The 25,292-nt window shown below is 58.9% G+C and overlaps 1 protein-coding gene and 2 long non-coding RNA genes across 6 annotated transcripts in view; 2 read left to right on the top strand and 1 right to left on the bottom strand.

Moving 5' to 3' along the window:
- Nucleotides 1-723: 723 nt before the first annotated feature.
- On the top strand, nucleotides 724-9,735 carry LOC121496753. Its single transcript, XR_005989332.1, has 3 exons — nucleotides 724-2,513; nucleotides 2,656-2,756; nucleotides 9,682-9,735. It is a non-coding gene; the product is annotated as an uncharacterized LOC121496753 (long non-coding RNA).
- An 11,718-nt stretch (nucleotides 9,736-21,453) lies between these two features.
- LOC121496752 lies at nucleotides 21,454-23,282 on the top strand. 2 transcript variants are annotated; one of them, XR_005989331.1, is made up of 3 exons: nucleotides 21,454-22,168; nucleotides 22,258-22,542; nucleotides 23,138-23,282. It is a non-coding gene; the product is annotated as an uncharacterized LOC121496752 (long non-coding RNA). The 2 variants fall into 2 exon arrangements; XR_005989330.1 differs by having other exon boundaries at nucleotides 21,454-22,542.
- DHRS3 (dehydrogenase/reductase 3) overlaps nucleotides 23,093-25,292 on the bottom strand; it is a 36,599-nt gene continuing 34,399 nt past the window's right edge. For all 3 annotated transcript variants that reach the window (XM_041765336.1, XM_041765337.1, XM_041765338.1), the window contains exon 6: nucleotides 23,093-23,601. In XM_041765336.1, the coding sequence (XP_041621270.1) occupies nucleotides 23,517-23,601 (85 nt within the window). In that variant the 3' untranslated portion in view covers nucleotides 23,093-23,516. The remainder of the gene's footprint in view (nucleotides 23,602-25,292) is intronic.

Raw genomic sequence — 25,292 nt, 5'->3', positions numbered from 1 at the left:
AGTCATTTCAACTTGTAAACCGATATGAGCCTCATAGAAGGTAATTTGGCAATATTCATCAGAATGACAAAGGCACAAAGTATCCAACAATTCCCCTTTTAGGACCTTAACTTCCATGTCAGGAAATCAGGTCTGTCCAAGATGATTCACTGCAGCTTTCTCTGTAACAGTAAAATGACTGGAAACAATAAAAGTGACCATCAGTAGGGTTTTGGTTAAATAAAGTATGGTGTATACCTGTACCATGAAAATCATGCCACTGCCCAAGAAAATTGAGAGGCCTTTCAAAAAAATTTATTTAATTAATTAATTAATTAATTTACTTACTTACTCATTTATTTGAGAGAGAGAGGGTGCAAGTGGAGGGAGGGGCAGAAGGAGAGGGAGAGGCAGAGAATTTCAAGGAGACCGAGCTGAGCGTGGAGCCCATCATAGGGCTTGATCCCATGACCCCAAGTTCATGACCTGAGCCAAAATCAAGAGATGGACACTCACCTGACTGAACCACCCAGGTGCCCCAGAACGGTCCTTACCTTATGTGCTGATATGGAATAATACCTAAGTTGTATTATTAAGAAGAAAAAAAAAAGTTAGGAAGTAGTTTGCTAAAATTTTTGTAAAAAAAAATAATAAAAGAGGGACGCCTGGGTGGCTCAGTGGTTGAGCATCTGCCTTCAGCTCAGGGTCTGACCCTCGGGGTCCCGGGATCGAGTCCCACATCGGGCTCCCTGAAGGGAGCCTGCTTCTCCCTCTGCCTGTGTCTCTGCCTTGCTCTCTGAGTCTCTCATGAATAAATAAATTTAAAAATAATAATAATAAAAGAGCAAACAAAGTATATGGGTATATATGTCATTGCCTGGATAGATAAATAGATGATACATAGGTAGGTAAGTAGGAAGGCAGGTGGGTGATAGATGGATGATGGGCAGACTGTGTGTATCTCCTTGGAAAAATACAGAAGGGAGCTGGATTCTGGATGATGAGAGTGCGAGGGAGGAAAAAGATAAGAAAGCATAAATACAAACAAACACAGATGGCAGGAGATGTGTGACCAACAACATTCACGTAGTCGACTGTTTCCTGGTCCCTTTCTAAATACCACATTTTACCGTCCAGACAGACATGCTTCAGAAATCCTATCAAGAAAATCTGACGGCCCTTTAAGCCCAACAATTTGATGACAGACTGGGCTAAGGAGACGACAGGAACGTAGGCCGGTCTCCTGGTCACGTTTGCGAAGGACTGACGACCTCTGGTAGACCCGTCACAACCAACGATCGGCCACTCGTGCTTCTGACCTGAGGACGTACGTTCGGCATTTGAATCACGGAGTCACCAAGCTAAGTCACAGACGCCCTCCGCGGTCACTGGCGTGGCCTCTCTTGATGGCATAACTAGCTAAATGGGACCAAGCTGAGGGTCAAAATGGGAGCTGCCAGACGGTAGGAGGCCGCCTTCCCAGTACCTCAGCCTTTATAATGGAGCTTCTGCTGACGCCTGGGCCGCCGCACGCGGGGACAGGCCGGCGTGGGGGTGCCTTTGGGTGAGACCCGGCGCCGAGGCCTTGCTCTTCCCCGGCCCTGCTGCACGTCACCTCTCCTGCCGCGCCGGGACGTCAGGCAGCCTGGGGGCCGGCCAGAGGCCCTGGGTTTATGTGCAGAGTTGCCCAATCTGACGTCGTGGTTAGCAAACAGCGAGGCTCCCGGAGCCCAAGTAAGAGCAAAGGAGACGGCCTCTGGCCTCTTCTGCTAGGCCCCAGGGCTCCTCGGGAGACGCTTCCCAAATGTCGCGGCCAGTTAGGCCTGAGCTACGTGGCCCTGAGTGTCGCCTCAGCACCTGCCCCGCGCGCCCTGCTTGCGCAGCAACACCGCGGCCCGTGGCCCGTGGCCCTCGCCGTCTGCGGCCTCAACTGCCGCTCACCCTGCTCTCACCCGGACGTGTCCCCACGGAGCAAAGAACTCACCAGATTCATGACCCCCCCCCCCCACGAGGCTGGATGTCTGACGGCAGCCTGCCCTTCACCCGGAATCCCCTGGAAAACCAACGACTTCACTCAGGAGGCCGGGACCTTCCTGGCAGCCTTTCTGGCCCCACGGGGGGATCCGGGAGGCTTGGGGTACAGGAGGCTTCGCCCGCCTCTGCGCGAACTCCGGTGCCACCACTGTCCTGCGCAGGGAAGGGCGCCGCAGCCCAGCGCACGCTCCACCGTGGGCCCGGGGCCCTGAGCTATACGGGAGAGGAGTCCACGTGCGGAGTCAGGTGGCGTCCCCGCGTGGGACCCGGCCAGCTTCTCTCGTGCTGGCCAAGAAAGACGAAGGCCGCTTCTCGGCCCGGGCCGGGGCACACGCCGTGAGCACGGCTCCCGCATCCTCCGTGAGGCCTCAGGAGCCCGGCGCCTCCGCAAGCATCTTTGGGTTTGCGTGGAACTGCTGCGGGGGCCCCGTCGTCGGCTTCGGGGGGCCACCTGGGGCTGCACCTGATGGCAGATGCGGGGAGCGGCAAACACGCCAGAGGTTGGAGCTGCGCAGGGTGGGAGGCGGGGTGTGCCGCGGCGGTCGATACTGACCCCACCGAGTGACGGAACTGGGCGCCGGGGTTGCATCGGTCATTAAAGCTAATTTTCACTGTTTCCTTTCTGTGCAATGCGACTCCTAGAAACTCCTAAATTACGTGCGTGACCTTCATTGCTACCTCCGTGGGACGATCTGCGTCTTCTCCGGGCCCGAGAACCACGTCCCGTTAATATCCGGCCGCAGGTAACGTTGCTTCCACAGATCTAGAGTCACAGGGCAGCACTGCCGTAGCCTCCCGTGGCGGGGTGGCGGGGTGGCCTTCTGTGACCAGCTTGGATTAACCTAGAGAAAGATCTGGAGAACAGGAGCCCCTCAAGTCTGAGGGCCGGGGAGGGTCCTGCCCATCCCCGCGAGGCCTGGCACAGGACGGGGCTCGTGGCTGAGGCTGACGCCACTTTGAGAAAGCCCCAGTCCTCCACGGCCGACGCCGACCCACCGGCCGCTCAGGGCGTCTGCAGCGGTCGTCCTTGTCCGCACCAGTCTCGGACTGTCCTCATGAGAATACAAACGGGCTATTATTTGGCTCCTTTGGATCCACCCTGGATCCCATATGCCCAATCCAGCCACTCCTCAATTCTCTTTCTTCCAAATAAAATTCCTCAGAAGATTAGGATTTTTCTCTCCATCTCTTCACGTTTTCTTTTCCAAATCCTCTATATCTGTATGGAGTCATGAGGTCTGCTTTCTGTCAAAATCTCAGAGAGGAGTGTTAAACTCTCCAAGTTAAAAAAAAAAAAAAAAAAAAAAAAGAGGGCAGCCCCGGTGGCTCAGTGGTTTAGCGCCGCCTTCAGCCCGGGGCGTTATCCTGGAGACGCGGGATCGAGTCCCACATCGGGCTCCCTGCATGGAGCCTGCTTCTCCCTCTCCCTGTGTCTCTGCCTCTCTCTGTGTGTGTCTCTCATGAATAAATAAATAAAATCTTAAAAAAAAAAAACCTCCAATTATTGGGGCACCTGGGTGGCTCAATCAGTTAAGCGTCTGCCTTTGGCTCAGGTCATGATCCCAGGGTCCTGGGGCCCCACATCGGGCTCCCTGCTCAGCGGGGAGTCTGCTTCTCCCTCTCCCTCTGCCTGCAGCCTGTGCGTGCTCTCTGTCTCTGTCTGTCTCTGTCTCTCTCTCTCAAATAAAAAATAAGTAAATCTCCAATTATTATTGTGAATTTGTTGATTTCTTTTAGTTCTGTCAGTGTTTGTTTCATATACTGAAGCTATAATATGAAGACTGTCAGGGGGGCACAGTTAGGATCATTCTGTCGTCTTGCTAAATTGACTCTTCTCCATTCATGCCATGTCCCTCCTTATCTCTGGAAATAGTCTTTGTCCAAAACTCTTCTTTGTCTGATACTAACATAGCCCAGCTTTCTACTGATTAGGGTTTTCACGATATACTTTCCCCCCAGCCGTTTTCTTTCTTTCCTGTTGGTGTCCATATATCTAGTGAACAGGAAATAGTTGGTTTTTGTTCTTGTATCTAATCTGATGCCCTGTTTTTCACTTCGAGTATTTTATCCATTTACATTCACTGTAACTACTGGTGGGCTTGGGTTCAGCCTGTCATCTTTCTGTGTGTCTTCTATTTGTTCCATCATCTGTTTCTTTCTTAATTTGGGTTGAGTATACTTTAGAATTACATTTTATCTTCTCTCAACTTTTTTTGAAAATGAGAGTAGTTTTAGGTTCATAGCAAAATTGAGTGAAAAGTAGAGTTCCTATATACCTCCTGCCCCCAACATGGTACAACCTCCTCCACTATTACCATCCCACACCACAGGGGTGCGTTCGTTATAGTGGTGAACCCACATTTACACATAATTATCTTCATGGCTTTAGAACTACCTCCGTCTTTTATTTAGTGTTACTTTAGATTAAAATACTCATCCTTAACTTACCACAGTCTACCTTGAAATAATCATACCACTTCTCGTATTATGAGAAACTTTGAACAGCATAATTCCATTTGCACATTTCCCTCTCTCTCTCTCTCTCTTTAAGATTTTGTGCATTCATGAGAAACAGAGAGAGAGAGGCAGAGATACAGGCAGAGGAAGAAGCAGGCTCCCTATGGGGAGCCCGATGCGGGACTTGATCCTGAAAATATATTTTATCATGAGTTTTGAAGATTATTTTCATTGGAAAAAGAATTCTAGACTGGTAGTTTTCTTTCAGTACTCTAAAGATGTCATTCTATTATTTTTTAGCTTCCAATGTTTCTGATTAGAAGTCAGCCATTATTATTATTGTTATTGTTGTTCTCTTGAATGTGATGTGTCCTTTTTTATTTTACCTGATTCTTTTTTTTTAAATTTTTTTTTATTTATTATTTACGATGGTCACACACACACACACAGAGAGAGAGAGAGGCAGAGACATAGGCAGAGGGAGAAGCAGGCTCCATGCACCGGAAGCCTGATGTGGGATTCGATCCCAGGTCTCCAGGATCCCGCCCTGGGCCAAAGGCAGGTGCCAAATTGCTGCGCCACCCAGGGATCCCTATTTTACCTGATTCTTAAGAATGTTCTTTTTGCCTCTGGATTTTAGTAGTTTGAGATGATCTAGGTATGATATACTTTTAAATTTACCCTTCTTGGTATGGACTGAGTATCTTGGATCTGTGGATTGATATCTATCATTCATTTTGAAAAATGACCATTATCTCCTGAAATATTTTCTCTGTCCCATTTTCTTTGTATTTTGGAAATACAGACACATCAGCCTACTCAGTACTGTCACACAGTCCTTGGATGCTCTGTCCTATTATTCCTTTTTCCTCTGTGTGCATCAGTGTGGATGATTTCTGTTGATCTGTCTTCAGTGCACAAACCCATTCTTCTGCTGTGCCCAGTATGCTATTAAGTGCCTCCAAAGAATTATTCATTTCAATACTACAATTTTCAGTTCAAAAATTTTCATTTAAAATATTTCAAGGGTGCCTGGGTGGCACAGTTGATTAAACGTCTGTCTGACTCTTGGTTTTGGCTCAGGGTCATGAGATCGAGTCCCACTTCAGGCTCCACACTAAGCTGGAGACTCTCCACCTCTCCCTGCTGTGGCGTGCTCTCTCTCTCTCAAATAAATAAATCTTTTAAAAATAAAATAATTCTTTTCTGTTCTGAATTTCTCCATTTATGCAAATGTTTGATCACTTTTTTCATTCTATTCTTCAATACTTTTATATATTTTTGTTTTTATCTGTCAGTTCCAACAGAAGGATTATATTGAGATTGGGGCTATTGACTATTTTGACTATGAGTCACATTTCCTTCTTCTTTATATGTCTAGTAATTTTTATTATATGCTAGACATTTTGAATGTTATATTGTGGAGACTCTAAATGATGATATCATCCTCTTCCTCTGACAAGTTTTTTTTTTTTTTTTTCTGGTAGGCAATTAAATCATGGGAGGATTTTTTTTTAAAGATTTATTTATTTTGCAGAGAGAAGGAGAGAGAACAAGCATGGGGAAGGGGCAGAGGGAGAAGGAGACAGTCTTTTCTTTTTTAAAGATTTTTTTATTTATTCACGAGAGACACACAGAGAGAGGCAGAGACACAGGCAGAGGGAGAAGCAGGCTCCATGCAGGGAGTCTGACGTGGGACTCGATCCCAGGACCCCAGGATCACGCCCTGGGCCAAAGGCGACACTAAACCGCCAAGCCACCCGGGCTGCCCTCTTTCAGTTTTTATATCTCTGAAATCCCACTTTTGTTTCCGCTCTGCCATTTGAATGACTCTCATCATGAAGATTGCTGATGATCCTTATTACATTGGATGGACAAATTGCAGTCCTTAAATTGCACTACTTGACCTACTTTAGCATTAGGTACTGTGACTACCCCTGGCTTCTGAAACACTCTTTTATTCTGTGACACTGTACTTTACTGCTTTTCCTCCTTCCTTGTTTTTTCTGATTCCCTTTCTTAGTTTCCTTTTTCTCTATCCATCTTTTAGAATTGTGAGATATCCCAGGGAATACTGTGCATTCTTCTCTGTATGTATGTAAAGCCTGTATGGATGACCTCATTCATTCTCATGGCTTCATTTATCATCTAAATGTTAATGATTTCCAAATTTACGTGAGCCAAAGGCAGACGTTCAACTACTGAGCCACCCGGGCGTCCCAAATCACAGGAAGATTATCTTGATCTTGTTGAGAACTGATATTAGACTTTGTTAATGTGAGTCTATTTCAGTTTTGCCCTTAGTCCTAGGTGAAGCTCTTACTTGTAGGGTGTAGCCCTTCTAAACAGTAAACTTCCTGGGTTTTCAGTGGAATTCTATGGTATCCACTAAGATTTCACCTCTTTGGATGGCCCAGAACTCCAATATCACTTTAGCACTAAGACCTCTGAAATTCCTATTCAGCTTTCTGTCCCCAAGCGGGTTTTCTAAGCATGATGGGGTCTTGCCCTGTACCTGCATATCTTAAGATTCAGCTACAGACCCAAAAGGAATCTCAATGAAAACTTTTGGGGCTTCATCTCTGCTGCTCCTTCTCTGTGGTTCTCTCTTCTTTGTTAATCTGCCCCTGAATTTTTAATTATCTTAACAGCCCTGAACTCTCTTTTCTCCACCCAGTGAGACTAGCTCTCTGCTTGGAACCTACTTCATGTCACAGTTTGAAAACTACTCCCAGGCAGAAAGTCAAGCTGAGTGTAGAGCTTAGCCTTGTGCACTCTCCTCTTAAAGATCATAGCTTTTCATTGACTGTGGTCCAATGCCTGATAACTGTTGTTTCATACATTTTGTCCAGTTCTATAGTTATTTTTTTAAAGGAAAGTTTTAAATTTTTATTTATTTATGATAGAGAGAGAGAGAGAGAGGCAGAGACACAGGCAGAGGGAGAAGCAGGCTCCATGCACCGGGAGCCCGACGTGGGACTCGATCCCGGGGCCTCCAGGATGGCGCCCTGGGCCAAAGGCAGGCGCCAAACCGCTGTGCCACCCAGGGATCCCCCAGTTCTATAGTTATTAATGACAGGCAGATAAGTCCAATACAGCTACCCTACTCTGGATAGAACCTGAAATTTCTCCCATTCTTCTCTGAGACCTTTCCAATTAAGCTTTTATCCTCAAGACCCCATCCTTGGAGGTGCCTGGCTGGCTGAGTTGGAAGAGTATATAACTCTTGATCTTGGGGTCATAAGTTTGGGCCCCATGTTAGGTATAAAGGTTACTTAAAAATAAGATCTCAGTGGTGCCTGGGTGGCTCAGTCTGTTAGGCGTCTGCCTTCAGCTCAGGTCATGATCCCTGAAGGTCCCGGGATTGAGCCCCACGTTGGGCTCCCTGCTCAGTGAGGAGTCTACTTCTCACTATGCCCCTCCTTCTGCTCATGTTCTCTGTCTCACACACACATGTACTCTCTCTCTCAAATAAAAATCTTAAAAATAAAATCCAATCCTTTTTCAAGGTTATCATTGGCTCCACTGTCAACTCTCATCTTCGTTATAACATCTCATTTAACCTGAACTCAGCAGCATTCTTCACTGTTAATCACTTTCTTATTCTTAAAGCATTTTTTTCTTCATATGGCTTCCAGAAAACCAGTCATTTCTTGGTTTTCCTCCTACTTCACTGCCAGCTCCTCTCAAGTTTTCATTGCTGCTTCCTGCTCAGCTTCTTGGCCTCCAAGTGTTGGAAAGCCTCAGGATGATCAGACCTCTTCCTCTCTCCATCCACACTATCCTTGACTTTCTTTTTTTTTCTTTTTTAAAAATTTTATTTATTTATTCATGAAAGACACAGAGGAGAGAGACAGGCAGAGACATAGGCAGAGGGAGAAGCAGGCTCCATGCAGGGAGCCTGACTCGGGACTCAATCCCAGGACTCCAGGATCACACTGTGGGCCAAAGGCAGGCACTAAACCACCAAGCCAACCAAGGATTCCCTATCCTTGACTTTCTAATTGAGTCCCAAGGCTTTAAATGCCATCTACAGACTCACACTTCTTAGATTTATACCTCTAACCTGGGTCTGTGCCCTGAAACCCAGACTCGGCGCCCTAACTGCCTTTTCAACATCTTAACATGGAAGTCTAGACAGCATCTCAGACCTAACAGAACTCATGAATTTTTCCTTCACAAGCCTGCCTCTCCTTTGGTTTTACCCATCTTAATAAATAATTCCATTTTTCCAATTGTGTGCACCAACCATTTTCAAGTCATTCTTAAAATTTCTCTTTTACCCACACCCAATCCACCTTAGAAATCTACCCGCCCTGGATTATTGCGATAACCTCCTGAACGTCTTCCTTGCTTCCATCCTTGTCCCCGTATCAGCCAAGGGCACAGCAGGAGAGAGATGGCATATTTACAGGATGTGATTGCAGAGATCATCAAAGGGGCTTTTTATTAGTTAGGGGTGGGTGGGTACCAACAAGAGATAGCGAAGCATCCTGTCACCAACCACCGCTAGAAATGGATGAGAGTTACGGAGTCTGGAAAAAGCCACATGACGTAAGTCATGGCCTTTGGTAGAAAAAGTCAGCTCCAGCAGAGAGAGCGGAGGAAACTCTGATCGCCTGCCGCTGTCTCCCACTGGCCCAACCTAACTGGAAGCCAGATGGTTGGGAGTCTGTCGAGACAGGGAGAGTGGAGTAAGGCAGTTGGGGAATGTCCATCAAATCCCATCCCTGCTCCACATATGCACGTACTGTGGTCCATTCGCTACAGAGAAGCCAGTGGTTTGTTCCTTCTCGCCCCAGAGAGGATAGTGGAGCCACAAGATGGGTGGAGCCTGGGTCTATAAACGACAAGGGCTGCCTGCCCGCCAGGCCTCTCCTCTTGGTTAAGGGAGTGAGAAACCCACCTCTACTGTGTTTGAAGTAATAACATTGGAAAGTCCGTTACAGTTTAGCCCACTTACCTAATACTTCTGGAAAACAAGGACCCCAAGAGTATCATTTCCATGTGGTTGTTGGGGAAATTAAGTAAGATCTGCTAGGGCAATGCTTGATGTATGTAAGCGCTTAAGCTGTGGTACCAATGGTTTGTTTAATATTTGAAATGAATACATAATCATGCCATTAATAATTTTTTCAGATGCTTTGTTATATAGGCTTTAGACAATTGTTTTATTTTATTAAAAAAAATTTTTTTTTTAATTTATGATAGTCACACAGAAAGAGAGAGAGAGGCAGAGACACAGGCAGAGGGAGAAGCAGGCTCCATGCACCAGAAGCCTGACATGGGATTTGATCCCGGGTCTCCAGGATCGCGCCCTGGGCCAAAGGCAGGCGCCAAACCGCTGCGCCACCCAGGTATCCTTAGCCAATTGTTTTAGAGACCAGACGAACTGTGGAAGTTTTATATATATATATAGAGAGAGAGAGCGAGATAATTACAGCCTCGCCCTGCCCCCCCCCAAGAAGTTTCTGGTCCACTTGGCCTCCAGAGAACCCAGTACAGGGGATCCCTGGGTGGCGCAGCGGTTTGGCGCCTGCCTTTGGCCCAGGACATGATCCTGGAGACCTGGGATCGAATCCCACATCGGGCTCCCCGTGCATGGAGCCTGCTTCTCCCTCTGCCTATGTCTCTGCCTCTCTCTCTCTCTCTCTCTCTCTCTGCCTGTGTGTGACTATCATAAATAAATAAAAATTAAAAAAAAAAAAAAAAGAACCCAGTACAAGAGAGAGCTGGTTCCATCCATCTCCTGAGCCAAGCACCTCCCCCTGGGGTCCCAGCATGCATGGGAGACAGGCTCCCGAGATGGCCTCGAAGGCCCAGGCCTCCCAGCGTCCACCCTCCTGGGTAGGCCTTTCCCTCACCAAATCCCGGTGGAGCTGTGACTCAGTTCAGGATGGGAAGAAGTTATTCTGTGCCTGTTCCAGGCCAATGCCTTAAGGAACCCTGACATCTTCCATCTTATTCTTTCGGGAGCCCTGTGGTGGGAAGTAGTCCGGCAACCCTGGGGAAGAAACCCCAAGACTCCACGGAGATGGTGACAGAGGCCTGATCACCCAGTGAGCCAGGTGAGCCCAGCTTTCCAGGTGTCCCCCGGAAGCAGGCAGCACAGGCATGAGCCCTGTGGAAGTGCTTCCAGCCCTGAGGAGCCCCAGATGACATCACACGGAGCAGAAAGTTCAACTGGGAGATGCCACTCAACTCATAGACAAGAGAGATTAAAAAAAAAAAAAAAGGTGGTTGTTCTAAGCCGCTCAGCTTTGGGATTTGTTATATGGCAGCAGGTAACCCAACAGGGCCCAAGCTGGCCCAGGGAGCAGCTTGCTGCCTTGAATCCCCAGGCACCCCCCACACCAACCCCCCCGCCCATGCGCCTTTCCCGCCTCCTCCCACTCCCCCAGCCCTCACCCTGCATCCCCCACGCCCCCGTGTCCTGCCCCCGCCCCACCTCCCGCATCCCTCACCCTCATCCTTTCGCCCTCCGCCCCGCCCCGCTGGCCCCCACTGTGGGGAGCATCAGATACTGGGCCATGTGGCCTTGGGCAGCAGGCAGGACAATCTTCTTGATTGGCAGGTTAATGAGGGCTGGGGGGGTGGAGAGGGGGGTGACCCCCTGCTGGGGGCCGGTGCCCCACGTTGGGCTCCTGGGCCCGGCTGGGCAGGCGGCGCAGGGTGATGGATGGAGCCGCCGAGCCCACCGCCAGCCGCCCCCCGAGGGTGACCCCCACCCCCGGGGCCGCGGCCCAGCCTCTGAGCAGAGGCCTGGGCCCAGCTGAGGGGCTGTGGAAAATGGCCCGAGGGGTGCGCAGAGGGCCCCGGGACTCTGGGCGGGCGGGGTGCTCCTACCCCCTTCCCCCTGCAAGCTGCTGGAGCCGTGACCTCCGTGGATGCAAGGCCGGGCCCGCTGTCCCGTGACCCCCGGGCACTCGCACACCCCTTGGCAGAGCCTCCCCCACTGGAAGGCGGGGTCCTCCAAGCGAGGCCTCAGTTTCCCCGGCTGACTCCAGCATCTCCCTTTTCCATGGACAGACAGGCTCAGAGGGGACAGTGGGCCCCAGTCCCACAGGACGAGAGGCGGACCCGGGATTCCAACAGGGTTCCTGCCTCCACAGTCTATGCAGTCGGTCCCCAGGCCCCGTCTTCTGGGCTGGAATTTCCCAGTAAGGATGGGGGGTGGGAGGGAGCCAGTGACACGCCCCGGGCACTTAGGGGGAGCCAAAGCCACTTTCAGGGACCCACCCTGCAAACCCCGGTGCTGGAGGCCGTGGCCGTTCTCGTGGCCCTGCTGCCACAGTGAACCCGGGTCCCAGCTGTTCCTGCACCCTGAAGGAGGCCGATCCAGGGAAACGCAGTCCCCCCAGCCCTGCTCAGGGTGTCACGGTGAGTCCCTTTGTCACCAGGACAGGAAGGGCATCGCGCTGAGTCCCTGTGCGGGGACAGGACGGTGTCACAGTGAGTCCCTGTGACACCAGGACGGGACAGCGTCACAGTGAGTCCCTGTGCGGGGACAGGACGGCGTCACAGTGAGTCCCTGCGCAGGGACAGGATGGTGTCACAGTGAGTCCCTGTGCCACCAGGACGGGACAGCGTCACAGTGAGTCCCTCCTGGGGACTTGCACGCACAAGGCTGCGAGTTGGTTGCAAAAGAAGACGAAGTGAGAACACCCGCCGGCACAGAAATCAAGAAAACTAACCCCGTTGGGGCGGGAGCCACTCAGAATGGGGGAGACTCTGAGTCCTCTCAGGTCAGGAGAATTAGTCCCCGTGCTTCAGTGAGCCCCGTCCCCGGGGGACCACGACATCGGGTTTCCCCGACCGAGCCTGAGACAAGACCAACCGGGAGACCTCCAGACGCTGGCTCCCGCCCACGCGGTGCGTGGACAACTGGAGAGGGGGGACCCCAGCGCCCCGGCCAGTGGCACCAGGTCCCAACCGCAGTGTCCAACATCCTAAATTTCGTGAACAAAGTGGAAGGTCAGGAAGTACGACGTACAGGAAGAACGGCTGCGATAAAGAGCCCCTTAAAATAAATACGGGGAAAAAGCGCGAGTCCAATATGCGTGAGCAAAGCCCGTGAACAGCTCGTCACCCGCGGAGAAAGCGGGCTGGGCCCGGCTCGCCCCGAGTGCGCGCCCTGGGGGGGCACCGCGCTGGGCGCCTCCCGCCTCAGCCTCACGGGAAGCGCAGCGGGGAAGTCCAACCGCCAAGTGTAGACTTTGGGGACTGTGACGTGTTCCCGGCTTCTTCGTGTGTCACCTGTGAAATGCTGTGACCCTTTTATTTTATTTGTCCCAAGAAACCCCGTGGATCCCCACCCTACTTCAATCTCTCCAGCAAGCAGGTGGTTTCTGCAGGGCACAGCGCATTCACCCGTGTGGGAGCCCGGGAGCCCCTCGGCACACCCCGAGAGCTGCGTCCCGCACAAAGTCCATCTATTTCTGAGCGGCCTGGGTTCTGCAGATACGGGAACCACAGCAGTAGAGTCAAGCTACTCTCGACTCACTTAGGGCAGTTCTGAGAAATACCGCAAAGATGCAAACACAGTGTAGGCGCGCAGGGCAAGGCCCGCGTTCTGATCCGGGCGCTCCGAGCGCTGCGTGGGCCTCCCGCGCCTGTAAGTACGCAGACGACAAAATTGGCTGAATCGGGGGGAAAAATGACCACGATAAGGCCACTCCTGTTGCATGTGACGGGCTGGGGCTCGGAGGTGAATTCACTGGTCAGGCTTTCCTGCTCCGAATCACCGCGGTGTGAAAGGTTTATTTTCACTAATAATCTAAAAAGAACAGATTAAGGAGGCGCTGAGAGACTGTTTTATATTTACTAAGTTGGCAAAAAAAAACGTTTTTGAGGCCACACCCGGCATTGGCAGCACGCAAATTCATATCCTGACCCTGCCGCTGATGGAATTGCAAGCTGGCGTCGTCACCCTTTTGAAAAGCAAGGAGAGGACACCCGGAGGAAAAGCCATAAACCTCCTTTAGTCTCGGTTCCGTGTGAATGCCCCGTGGGATCCGCCCCAAGGAAAAGGTCTAAAAGGTGCAAGACCTCGTGGCTGGGAAGATACCCACGGGCGCTATGATCACTGGCAAAGCAAAGCGCCCAAACCTCCACACCGATACCCCTGCCGGGAAAGGAAGGGCGCGTGAAGGGAGGGCCTAAGGCCACTGAGATGATCTTTAAAGTGAGAATTCTCAAGGTGCGGGGGACGCATCTGTCCGAGCGCGAAGTGGAAATTGAGAATTAAGAGACAGAAGTAAGAAGCCTGGAGCCCGACGGGGACGGTCCGCAGGCGGGGACATGGACCCTGCTCGGGCACTGGGCAGTGGGCGAGGGCCCAGGTTTTTTTTTCCATTTTCTCTTCTGGACAGACACCGGCTCTTTTACTTTTTAACTAAAGAAACACTCAGAACAATGGGCCCCGGGGCCGACCTTCTGCTCCGGGAAGCCCCTGGCCCAGGAGCTGTGGGAAAGGCAGGAAGCAGGAAGGTCAGCGCGCCCCAGGGAAATCCCACCGTCCGCGGCTCCATGGAGACCCTGCCGGGGGCGGGGTGCAGGGAGGGGGCGTGCTGGGGGGGTGCGGTGCTGGGGGGCGGGGTGGTGGGGGGCCAGGGGGCAGGGTGCGGGGGGGCAGGGTGCTGGGGGCGTGGGGTGCCGGGGTGCCAAGGGGCAGGGTGCGGGGGGGCAGGTTGCCAGGGGGCAGGGTGTGGGGGGGGCGGGTGCCGGGGGCCAGGGTGCCAGGAGCCAGGGTGCCGGGCCGCGATGCCCTGCCTTTAAAGCCATTGGCTCCCTTTGAAGGGCCCCGTCATTTTCTTTTTCCTCCTTCCTCCGCTCCCTCCTTCAACACGTCTGCGTGGGGCACCTGCCGGGTGACAGCCGCGGCTGTCGTGCGGTCGTGCGGTGGTCGGGGAAGGCAGGCCTCACACGGCAGCAGAGGCTGAGACCCCTGTGCCTTTTCACGGTATTTTAGTTTTTAAAGAGGAGGAGCGGAGATTGTTTATAACCCGGACTCGCGGAGCTCGTTTCACGCCAGGAAGCGCAAGAACGGCGATGCTTTCTGGGGTCCCGGGGAGGTTCCCCGACGTCAGGGTCTGGGCAGGAGAGCAAACTCGCCCCTGCGCGCACCTGGCCCACCTCCCTGTCCGGCCGCTGGGGACCCGCCACGCCCTGTCCACCGCCTCGGGGGCCTGAGCCCAGGAGCAGCAGCTCGGAGGGAGGGAACGGGGACATCTGCGCCGCCGAGCTCCCCCCTTGGGAACACGACCCCGGGACCAGGTCCTCTCCGTTATGGGCCCGGAACCAGACACCCTTGTCGGCCGGGAAGGATGGCCCCGGGTCCGGTGCCGGAGCAGGTGGCTTCCAGGGGCCGGCGTCCCGGAGACGCGGTGGCCGTGATGGGCAGGGGCGACCAGAGCGACTGGTGTCCGCGCCCCCGCGGGCGGCATCTCCCCGCAGGAGCGGAGCCCCCGGCCAGTGACCCCCGGGCGGCTTCCTCTTCCTCCGTCCCCGTCCTCGGCAAGGTGGCCGCGAGCTCCGGGCGTCCTGCGGGCGGCGGGCCCGTGCCCAGCCCCGGAGGCCACGACTGCTCCCTCCCAGGCGCCCCCGCCCGGGGCTGCTCACTGCCTCGTGTCTGAGGTTCTGGGGCCGGCGCGGTCCCTGGTGCAGTCCCTGGCGGCAGGCGGGACGCCCGGAGCGACGACCAGACGAGGGGACGGGCACAGCCAAAGTCCAACCGAGGGTCGTGGCCTCGGTGCTGCCGCCCGCCCTCTGCCTCACCCTGTGGGCTCCCTTCACGCGGGCGGCTCCTTGTCGGGGCCCTGCCCTGGCTCCCGCAGGAGTGTCACCTCCCGCAGGAGTCCCCGCTGGCCACCCCGGCCGCTGATTGGCCGTTGTCCGGCCGCCTGGTGCGTGCTCTGTGCTGTCACAGGTCCTGTGGCCCCGGCCGCAGCCCCATGCTCCGCATGCAGGGGGTCGCTCCTGCACCTGCCCGCGGACAGCGAGCCCCGGGCACCATCCTGTCCCCTCGCCCCGGGGTCTCCTGGCCCCCTTACGTGCCGCTGGGGCTGAGCATTTCTTCCAGGCACCAGGTGCCTGTTGAGGTGGCCGGCCCCAGGGGGAGGACAGCCCGCCCAGCCCGTGGGCCCGCTTCCGGGGATGCCCCTGTGGCCTGCCCGATGCCCGTGTCCCCCTCTGGCACACGCTGCGGAGCCGGCTGACCCGTGAGGTGGTTCCCGCCCACGGCACGTGGCACAGAGAAGAATCTGGTGCCCCCGGGATGTGCCCTTTCGTGGCACGGAGCCTGGAGCAGTGGCCACGGCCTGGGGACCCTCAGGGCCACTTTGCCATTGAGACAGCCTCTTGCCTCACCCCCTGACAATGGAGCCGGTCCCCATGGGGTGGCTCAGGTGACAAGCAAGTGGGGGGTCTGGGTAGAGGGTCCCGCTGGGGACCCTGCCCTCAGCCTCTAGGGCCGCTCCCAGGTAAGACGACCCTGGCCCCACCGCAGCAGTCTCCGCCCCGCCAAGGGCAGGTGTTGGGTCGGCCACTCAGGGTGGGGGCCTTGGGTGAGGGCGGGCACGGGGTGCCGAGTTCGAACTTGAGGCTGGGCGGGCCGGGTCAGCTCCCCAAGTTTCTGCGGGAGGCGTCAGCAGCTCCTGCTGGGCCTGTGGCCTGGGAGCCTCAGGCCTCATCCTGAGCCTCTCGCCGCGGGGGGTGGTGGTGGTGGCTGGGGGAAGAGGCAGGTGACAACTCCCCCGAGAGGTGACAGCCCCGGGGCGGGAGCTGCTGCCACCTGAGTGGGTGTGGAGCAGGTTAGCTGGGTGAAAAGTTCACGGAGAGGGGAGCTGTCTGTTTCCTTCGCTTAATTTATCCACTATTTGGCTAACCTTGCTCTGAACCCAGGCCCCGAGACCCCTTCCTGTCTCCCCCGCCTCCCCACTGGGCTCCCAGCGCCGCCAGACCTCCCGCCCGGCCGAGGGGGGGCCGCTGGGGAGACGCTGGCCGCCCGCCCCGGGCTTTGCGCCCCAACCTTCCCACCCTGTAACCAAAATAAAGTCCGGTCGCTGCGAGGTCCCGGCCCCCAAACGCCAGACAAGGGCCGGGGAGCGCTCGGGAGGCGCCCGCCCCGCCCGCCCGCGCAACTGCTGCTCCGGAGACGGTGACCTTTCCGCCGGGGCCATCTGTCATCCCGGCCGGGCGGGAGCCGCGGGGCCCAGCTGCTCTGCTCCGGGGCAGGGGCCGGCCCGCTGTCCTCCCGGCTGGCGGCGTAGACCTCTCCTCCTCCGACCCTCCGGCGCCGGACACGTGCAGGGGCCGCAGGGAGGGGTGGGGGCGGGCGGGGTGGGCAGGCGGGGGGGGGGGCGCTCGGCCCGACGCCCCCCGGCCGGGCCCTGCGGGGAGAAGTCCCGGTGCGGGTGCGCGGTGACGGCGACGCAGTGACCCGCCCTCCCCCGGCTCCGGGTCACCAGGGGTGCAGGGGTGCAGGGGAGGGGGGAGCGGGCGCCTCCCTCGTTGGTGCGGCCTCGGGATCCCGACACCCGGCCAAGCGGTGGCCTAGGTGCCCCGAGGCGGGCTCGTCTGCTGGACCTCTGCCTCCCTCCGCCGGGGCCGCCCCCCGCCCCCCGGGATCGCTGAACTGCCCCTGGTCCCTAATCCCTCGGGCCCGCCCCGTGGTCCCTAACACCATGGCCCCTGCCCCTGGTCCCTAACCCCTCGGCCCCTAACCCCTCGGTCCCTAACCCCTCGGCCCCTAACCCCTTGGCCTCTAACCCCTGGGTCCCTAACCCCTCAGCCCCTAACCCCTTGGCCTCTAACCCCTGGGTCCCTAACCCCTCGGCCCCTGCCCCGCAGTCCCTAACCCCTCGGTCCCTAACCCCTTGGCCTCTAACCCCTCGGCCCCTAACCCCTTGGCCTCTAACCCCTGGGTCCCTAACCCCTCGGCCCCTAACCCCTTGGCCTCTAACCCCTGGGTCCCTAACCCCTCGGCCCCTGCCCCGCAGTCCCTAACCCCTCGGTCCCTAACCCCTTGGCCTCTAACCCCTCGGCCCCTAACCCCTTGGCCTCTAACCCCTGGATCCCTAACCCCTCGGCTCCTAACCCCTTGGCCTCTAACCCCTGGGTCCCTAACCCCTCGGCCCCTGCCCCGCAGTCCCTAACCCCTCGGCCCCTGCCCCTCGGTCCCTAACCCCTGGGTCCCTAACCCCTGGGTCCCTCCCCCTCGGTCCCTAACCCCTGGGTCCCTGCTCCTCGGCCCCTGCCCCTGGTCCCTTCCGCCCCTTGGCCCCTGTGCTCCACCCCCGCCTCCTCCGCCCCCGGGGCTGCCCGAGGCGGGCCCTGGCGAGCTCTGGGCGCAGGCCGACCCCGAGGCCCCCCGCTGCCGCTGGACCGGCGCCCGGGGACGGAGGGGCGGCGCGAGCCCAGGCCCCCGCCCCCTCGGGCCGCCCCGCGGGGCCTGCCAGGCAGGGCTGGTCAGCTGCCAAGCCGCCGGGGCCAACCGCCCGCCGCGGAGCCTGCCGCCTGCCAGTCAGGAGGGCCCGGGCCGCCAACCGCCTGTCACCACCCGGGCCAGCTGTCACTCGGAGGCCGAAGTCCTGCTCTGGGAGCTCGGGACGGCCCGTCGGGCAGGCCCAGGGGCGACTCAGGGGTCCCCTGGGGGTCGTGCTGGTGGCAGCTGCCTCGCCACCCAGCCTCCTTCCTGCTCTCCTCCGCCCAGGGCACCCATCGGCGGCGGGGGACCCACCCGGGCCCAGCTCTCGGTCCGCCAGGGTCAGCGGGCTCGAGTCCCTTGCAGGTGCGGGGACAGAACACCTGCCTCAGGACTGGCCAATCAGAGCACCGGGCTCCGCGCTGGCCAATCAGAGCACCGGGTTCCCCACTGGCCAATCAGAGCACCGGGTTCCCCGCTGGCCAATCAGAGCACCGGGTTCCCCGCTGGCCAATCAGAGCACCGGGTTCCTCATTGGCCAATCAGAGCACTGGGTTCCTCGCTGGCCAATCAGAGCACCGGGTTCCCCACTGGCCAATCAGAGCACCGGGTTCCCCACTGGCCGAGCCAAGCCAATCGTAACCAATCAGAGCCAACTCCAATTGACTAGGGAAACCCAGTCTCTTTTTCCTCCTGCCCTCGAGCCTGGGAAGGTGTGAGGCTGAGCTGAGCAGCCACCTTGCCCTCGCCCCAAACAGGATGTCGGAGGGAAGGCAGCCCAGAGGACGTGAACGGAAGGACCCAGAAAGAGAAACAGGGTCCTGAACCAGGTCTTGGAAGCCAGGTGCTAAAACTCCTGGATCCAGCCGTACCTGAAATCACCTCTCATTGGGCTTTCCAATTATGGGAACCACTTATCCCCCCTTTTGCTTGAGCGAGAATCACTGCGGACGGGACCAGTAGCCGCTCAGGGAGTCTGCCCTGCCCGTCTGCTGTCAGGGTACCAGCGCTTGTCTGAAGCTCAGGGTGACCCCCTGCCCAGGGGGACTCTTGCCTGAAAGCCAGAGGCACGCAGGCTCCCATATGTGCCTTCCCTGCCCCTGGCTGCTGAGGCGCATGGTCGGGACGCCCCAGTCAGATGCTCCCTCAGCCTTGGACTCACAAGTGATGGAGAAGTGGGTGATGGGATCGTCCTCAGTGGGGCCGGAGCAGGGGGGATGGGCTCTGGCGGGTTAAGGGAGCCACACGGAGCCAGGATTCCGATTCGGCTGTGCCTCCAAAGTGCAGCCTCTACCTTCTGCAGGTGCACCCCAGCTCCCGGCTGCTCCCAGCTAGGCCAGCACCCCGGGGACCCTGTGGGGCTGAGGAGATGGGCGTCAGGCCAGAAAGCCCTCCTGCCCACCCACCCCCGGTGCGGGGCGGCCATCGTGGCCCTTGGGGGCATGGGGCCTCCTCTGCCCCCACGCCAGGCTGCCCTCGGCTACCCCAGGCAGGGCTCTGCGCAGAGTCCCCCGTGTGACCTCCCCAAGCAGGATCCGGTTACATCGCAGCCAGCAGCTAAGGAACAAGCCCAGCTTGTGTCTTCCTCCAAGTGCTTATTTCCTTTGTCTTATGAACATAGAAAAATGAAAGGAATGATAAGGATTTGGGGGTGGGGGGGCGGCCCGGAAAATTCTGCAGTGTTGGCGGAACTCGCCAGGAGGGCGGCGTGAGGGAGTTTTCAAACCAAGTCCAAAGACGGAGAAAGTCAAGTGTGCCGGGGGAGGCTGGGGGAGGCCGTGGGGGGCCGGGGAGGCTGGAGGAGGCCGGGCTGCAAGGGGGGGCTGAAGCCTCCTGGGTCCCTGGCTCCCATGGGGTTTAGGGGGTGCAGCCTGGGGCGCCAGCTTCCTGTTCGCCTCTGGAGCTGGCCTGTCCTGGACCAGGCCACTGGGCCTCCCGGCCTCTCCTCCCTGCCGGCTGGTGCCCCGGTACCAGCTCTGCTGCTCGGGCTCGTGATGGGGAAAAAACGGGGGGGGGGGGGGGCGATGTGTATTCTCAATCGGGGGCCAGTGAGCTCCTTGGGGGACACTGGGGGATTGCTGGGCTGTCACAGCCAGGGACACTGCCAGACGTCCCCCGCTGTGCCCAGGACGTCCCCCGACAGCCGGCCCCACCCAAGCCCCAGTAGCGCATCGGCGGGAAACCGGCCCAGCGTGTGTCACGGTCAGTGTCAGCTTTGCGGCTCGGGCCCCGCTGGAGCACAGGGGAGGTGGGTGGGAGGACGGGGGTGCCGCGGACAGGGCTCGGTCCCTCTTCATTCGGGCAGCGGGTGCCACCGCCGGCTGCTGGTGGAGAGTCTGCCGTCCAGCGACGTCCCGGTACGGGTGTCACTCACGGAAGCGTCAACGATGGCACGAGCCACCTGGGGTTCGCGGGGACAGGCAGGGCAGGCTGGGGCGGGGCAGCGTAGGCACCGAGGTCAGGTGCGCCCCAGGCCCCGAGTGGGCAGGGCTGGTGCCGGGAGCAGCTGCGGCCTGGTGGTGCAGCCCCCCCCCACCGGGGACTTTGGCGACCCCACGTCTAGGCCTCCCGGCCCTGCAGAAACGTTCCTTCCCTGCCGCTGCCATCCAGGGCAGTCGGTGACCCCTGGGTCACACAGCTGCGTGCTGGCGGCCAGGCTGTCCTCCCGGGCTTCCCCGGCCAGCTCGTGGGAGGGAGGGGGCCCGCCTCGAGGGCCTGCTGTCCCCCAGGGGGTCCGTGTGCCCAGAGCAGCTCCCCAGGGCCTGGTGGGGGGGAGAAGCGGGGCTCTCGGGGGTCGCTGGGCTCCTGGAGCCCGCAGCCCGCAGCTTGTGAGGAGAAGCCTGTTAACAAATGTTGGTAAGTTGGACCCCAGGACGGGAGCCCGACGGGAGGGCGCAGTGGCTGGGCGCCCGCACGGCCCCGAGGCTTCTGTCTGTCCCAAGGTCACCGTCGTCACCCCCCCGCTCTGCCTGAAGCGAGGGGCGTCCGTACATCGACGTTCTCTTCACAAACACGGACCTCTGGGCTCCCGTGAATGGTCCCCCCTTTACAAGTCCCTTCCTGAAAATCAGGGGAGCCCCCTCCGCCGGACGAGTCAACCCCGCAGGGGCCGTCCCCCGACCCCCGACCGCCGTTGTTTCCTGCCCTCTGTGCAGCCCCCCAGGCTTCACGTGCTTGGGACCCGGCTCCTTTTTTGTTCCCCGTCGGACTGGGACACCTGGGGGGGCTGGGCTGTCGGCCCCCCAAGGGCTCTCGCCAGGGAATGGGGTGTTACCCTGGTCCCTCAAGGCCGTCGGTTTGGCCCGAGGAGAGACTCCGCTTCTCAGAGCGATTGGGCCCCGGGGGGCCGGGGTGGCCCCAGAAGTCAACCCTGGGCCACTCGCCAGGCTGGAGAACCCAGTCCCCGGAGCCCCGCCACGTGGGCAGGGTCTGGCCTCCCGGCCTGGGCCCCCACCGCCACTCCGGTTCTCCTTGGAGGCAGGGAGGAGCCCGCAGCGCGGCCTCCGGGTCATTCCCGGGGCCCAGGCCTCCAGCACGGTCCTGGTCCTGCCCCACGGCGGTCACACTGTGTCACTCCCGGCGGGGTGAGGCGCGGGATCAGCTCCCGTCCCTCACTCCAGGACTTTGCAAGCACCCAGACCATCCCGGGGACGGCCGGGACCCGGAAGGGCCTCCTGGGAATCTGCCCCAGGCCTTTTCCCTGGTTCCTCTGGGAAGAGATCCCGAGAGACCGAGTGGCCCAGTGGAGGGCGGGGGTCGGGGGAGGACCAGGCCCTGCCCCTGGGGCTCGGGGAGCCGGGCGCGTCCCGCTGCGGCCAAGGGCCTCGGTTCTCAGTGGGCCTGGGGACGGCTGGCTGGCCCTGTCCCTCCCAGCTCCTCGCCGTGCTCCCGCCCTGCAGGCCGACGCTGGATTCCGTGGAAGCCTGAGGAACCCGAGCCCCCGAGGCGGCCGGCGGCCAGCTGGGACCACAGCAGTCGGCCTGCGCTCGGGGACGGCCAGTGTCACCACCACTTGTGCTGCCCCCGCCCCCGCCCGGGTGCGCCCGGCCTGCACCCCACTCCTGTGCGAGCCAGTGACAGGCACCTGGAAGCCGAGGGGCAGGCCAGCCCACGGACAGCACGGTGACACGCGTGGGCATGGGCCTGACCTTGCCGGGCTGGCCACGGTGCCTGGAGGACACCCTTAGCAGCGGGCCACCCCCCAGCACCCCCCCCCGCTACCCTTTGGTGACACACGTCCTCGAGCACCAAAATGAAGGTGCCAAAGCACTTGCGGTGAGGGGCCTGCAGGGCAGCCCACGAACGGGGGGACGGTCTCCTTGCTCGGAGCCCGTTTTCTCACCTTCCTAACATCCCCTCCCTAGAGGACAGGGCTGCTCTGGGGCTCCGCTCAGGACCTGGTGCGTGTCATCGAGAGGCCACCACAGCCTGGGCGCCATCCGTCCGCTTCCCTCCGTCCTCTGCCCACACCTCGACTTGTCCTTACGTTGGTGCGGACCGTGTCCCCGCGTGGCCCCGATTCCTGACCACCCCTCGGCGGCAGCCACAGCAGGCCTGACGCATGACCGGCTCCGGCCAGTGGGATGCGAGCCGAAGTGACACGCATGGTTTCCGGGTGGAAGCTTCCAGAGCCCGGGCTGCGGGACCAGGTGCGTCTCCATGGCCACAGGGAGCGCGTCCCCCGTGGAGGCCCCGCCTCGGCTGGGCTCCCAGAGCGAAGGGCACAGGGCAGAGCTGCCGCCAGCCTTGAAGGACAGGTGGCAATGCTAAGGCCCCTCTGTTGGACGTCACTGAGCCCCGGCGTCACGTCCTGGCCGACAGGCCCGGTGGCTGCTGGGAGCGGTCCCCCTTCCCCGACCCGGCCCCGCAGCCCAGGGGCCCGTGGCAGCCTCGCGGTGGCGTCTTCCGAGTTCGGGCTCCTCGGCGACACCGGCTGGCCACTTGGTGGGTGCTCACGGAGGACGGGGCCCGCGAGCCCGAGCTGGTGGCTTGGAGGCTGCGGCAGGGCAGGGGCGAGCTCAGCAAGATCTTGGGTGGCGAGGCCCAGGGCCCGACCCACGGCCGGCGGGGGGGCCCCCGGGCCCCCACTTGTCTCGCCGTCTCTGCCCTCTTCTCGCCGCCGGCCACCCCGGCACAGCGGCAGGGATCAGTCCCCTCCCTGTTGCCAAGGACAAGGGGTCAGGGCTGTCAACAAAGGCGCTCGCAAAACCGTCTCTTTATTTCTCACTCCTGCCTTTCAACCAGTTTGCGCCAAGCCGAGGACGGCAGATTTGGAGGGAAAAGGGCGTCTGGGCGGGCGCGGAGCCTCCTGGAGCAGCCTGTGCGCGCCGCGAAGGCTGCTTAGACTCGAGAAGCGACTCAACAATAAACGCTACAGAATTAGAAACAAGTGAAAGTGTCAAGGTGGCTGCTGGCTGGTGTCCCGCCTCCCGTGGGGGCCGGAGTCACGCCCATCAGTGCTGTGCGGAGGTCCTGGGGCCGGCCCGGGGGGCCCGGATTCTTCCTGGGGCCAGCAGCAGTCCTGTTCCCCCCGCAGGGCTGTGCAAGGGACAGGGGCGGGTGCGTGCCCAGGACCTCGGGCCCTCGGCTCCCGGGCTCTCGAGCGCGTGTCCGCGTCCCGCCTCTATGTCCGCCCTTTGAAAGTGTTCATGCAGGTGTAGGTTCCTGAGAATCTGTAGATCTCCTCCAGCGCGGCCTGTGGGAGGATGCTGGGGGGCGGGGCACGGGGTCAGCGGTCCCTGTGGCCACGCGGGCCACGCAGCAGAGCCGCGGCTCCGTGGGCTGCCCCCACCCGTCGGGCCACACCCACCCCCCTCCGTGGAGGAAGGACCCGCAAGCAAGTGGATAACCGGTGCCTCCGGGGTAGGGGTAGAGGTAGAGGTGGGTGATGGGGACAAACTTCCAGCGCCACCTTCTTAGCACTGGGGACCCATAGGTAGCCACGTGCCACTTATTCAACAGGTATTTACTGTGTGGGCCTGGGGCGCTGGGTGCTGCTGCCGCCTCCTCCAGGGAGACTTCCCGGACTCACCCCCAGGGCTCTCCCTCGGCTCCCACACCCCCTGAGCTCCCCCAAAGGCCCTGCTGGTGTCCTGGCTGTGTTCCTGTCAGGCCCACGCGTGCCTCAGTGGGCGACGCATCATCTCTCACCCCGGTCCCTAGCGCAGGGCTCGGCAGAGAGAGGACCTCAGTCCACTTGTTAAATCGAGGTGAAGGGCCCTGGCGGGCTCTGGGGGCAGGACGGGAAGGGGGTGCCGTGCAGGGGCTGGGGGAGGGGTGGCCTCCGCTTCCTGTGTTACCGGAGTGGGGGACAGAGGAGGAGACGGGGGCTGGGGGCTGACTGCGGAGAGCACTGAGGTGTTCTGGACAGACCAGCTTTTTTCTAGAATGTGCAGAAACCCTTCTGAGAAGACCCCCCCCCCCCCCCCCGCCGAGGGGGAGCAGAGGATGGCAGTCTCCACTCTCCACGGAGGGTCTCAGAGCAACAATCGGGACGCACAAGGGAGGCAAAGATGTGGCCCCAGTGCCCCCGGGCCCCCCCCCCCCCACTCTGTGTGTCTGAAAGAGCTTTGGGTTTGGACTGATGGTGGGAGGCTCTTGTGGTGCCTGCACTTGGAGCAGCTCCTCAGCCGTAGACACACAGCCGGGGCGGCAGCCGGTTTCCTGGGCTTCGGGGTCTGAAGAAGGCACTTGGGTCCCGCACTTCCCGAAAAGGCCTTTCAGGTCAGAGGGGTGTAGGGAGTGGGGGAGCGGGGGGTGGGGGCAAGAGAAGTCCGGAGGCCCAGAGGAGCCCGGAGTCCACGGGCCCTGAGCACCAGGTCTGGGTGGGCACCTGGAACGGCCCCTTCAGGGTGAGACTGGGATGGGCAGGATGTGCTGCTCAAAGCCTAGGAGGTCCTAGGAAATGTGATGCTGGGCTGACTCTGAAGGAGGAGGATCTCCTCTGAAGCTCACCTCCGGGGGTCACCTGTCCTCATCCCATCTGTACGTCCCACCCGACCAGCCCAGCCCCCGGGGTGTTTCTGTGAGTCCCAAACATTGAGATCCCGGTTATCCCCCCGCATTAGACTGAACTTCCTGACCGTCATCGGGGCCAAGCACTAGTCTCTGGAACGGTGGTTCTCAAAGTGTGACCCAGGAACCCCTGGGGGATCCTGCAGTCCCTTCAGAGGTCAGACCGTCTTCGTAATAACACTACGACCTATCTGCCTCTGCACTCCTCTCGCACCCCACGCAGCTGAGTTTTCTGGAGGCCGCGTGACATCACAACCGATTAAAATCCCAAGCAGATATAAGCATCCAGTTGTCTGTAGTTCAGTCAGCCAATAAAGAACGTTGCAAAAATGCAAAAAAGGTCATTCTTCCTACTACTTTTTCTTTTTTTGGGGGGGGGGGGGAA

This window comes from Vulpes lagopus, chromosome 8 (genome assembly GCF_018345385.1).
Source record: "Vulpes lagopus strain Blue_001 chromosome 8, ASM1834538v1, whole genome shotgun sequence".
Classification (NCBI taxonomy): domain Eukaryota; kingdom Metazoa; phylum Chordata; class Mammalia; order Carnivora; family Canidae; genus Vulpes; species Vulpes lagopus.
This window is presented reverse-complemented; position numbering and strand designations above follow the sequence as displayed.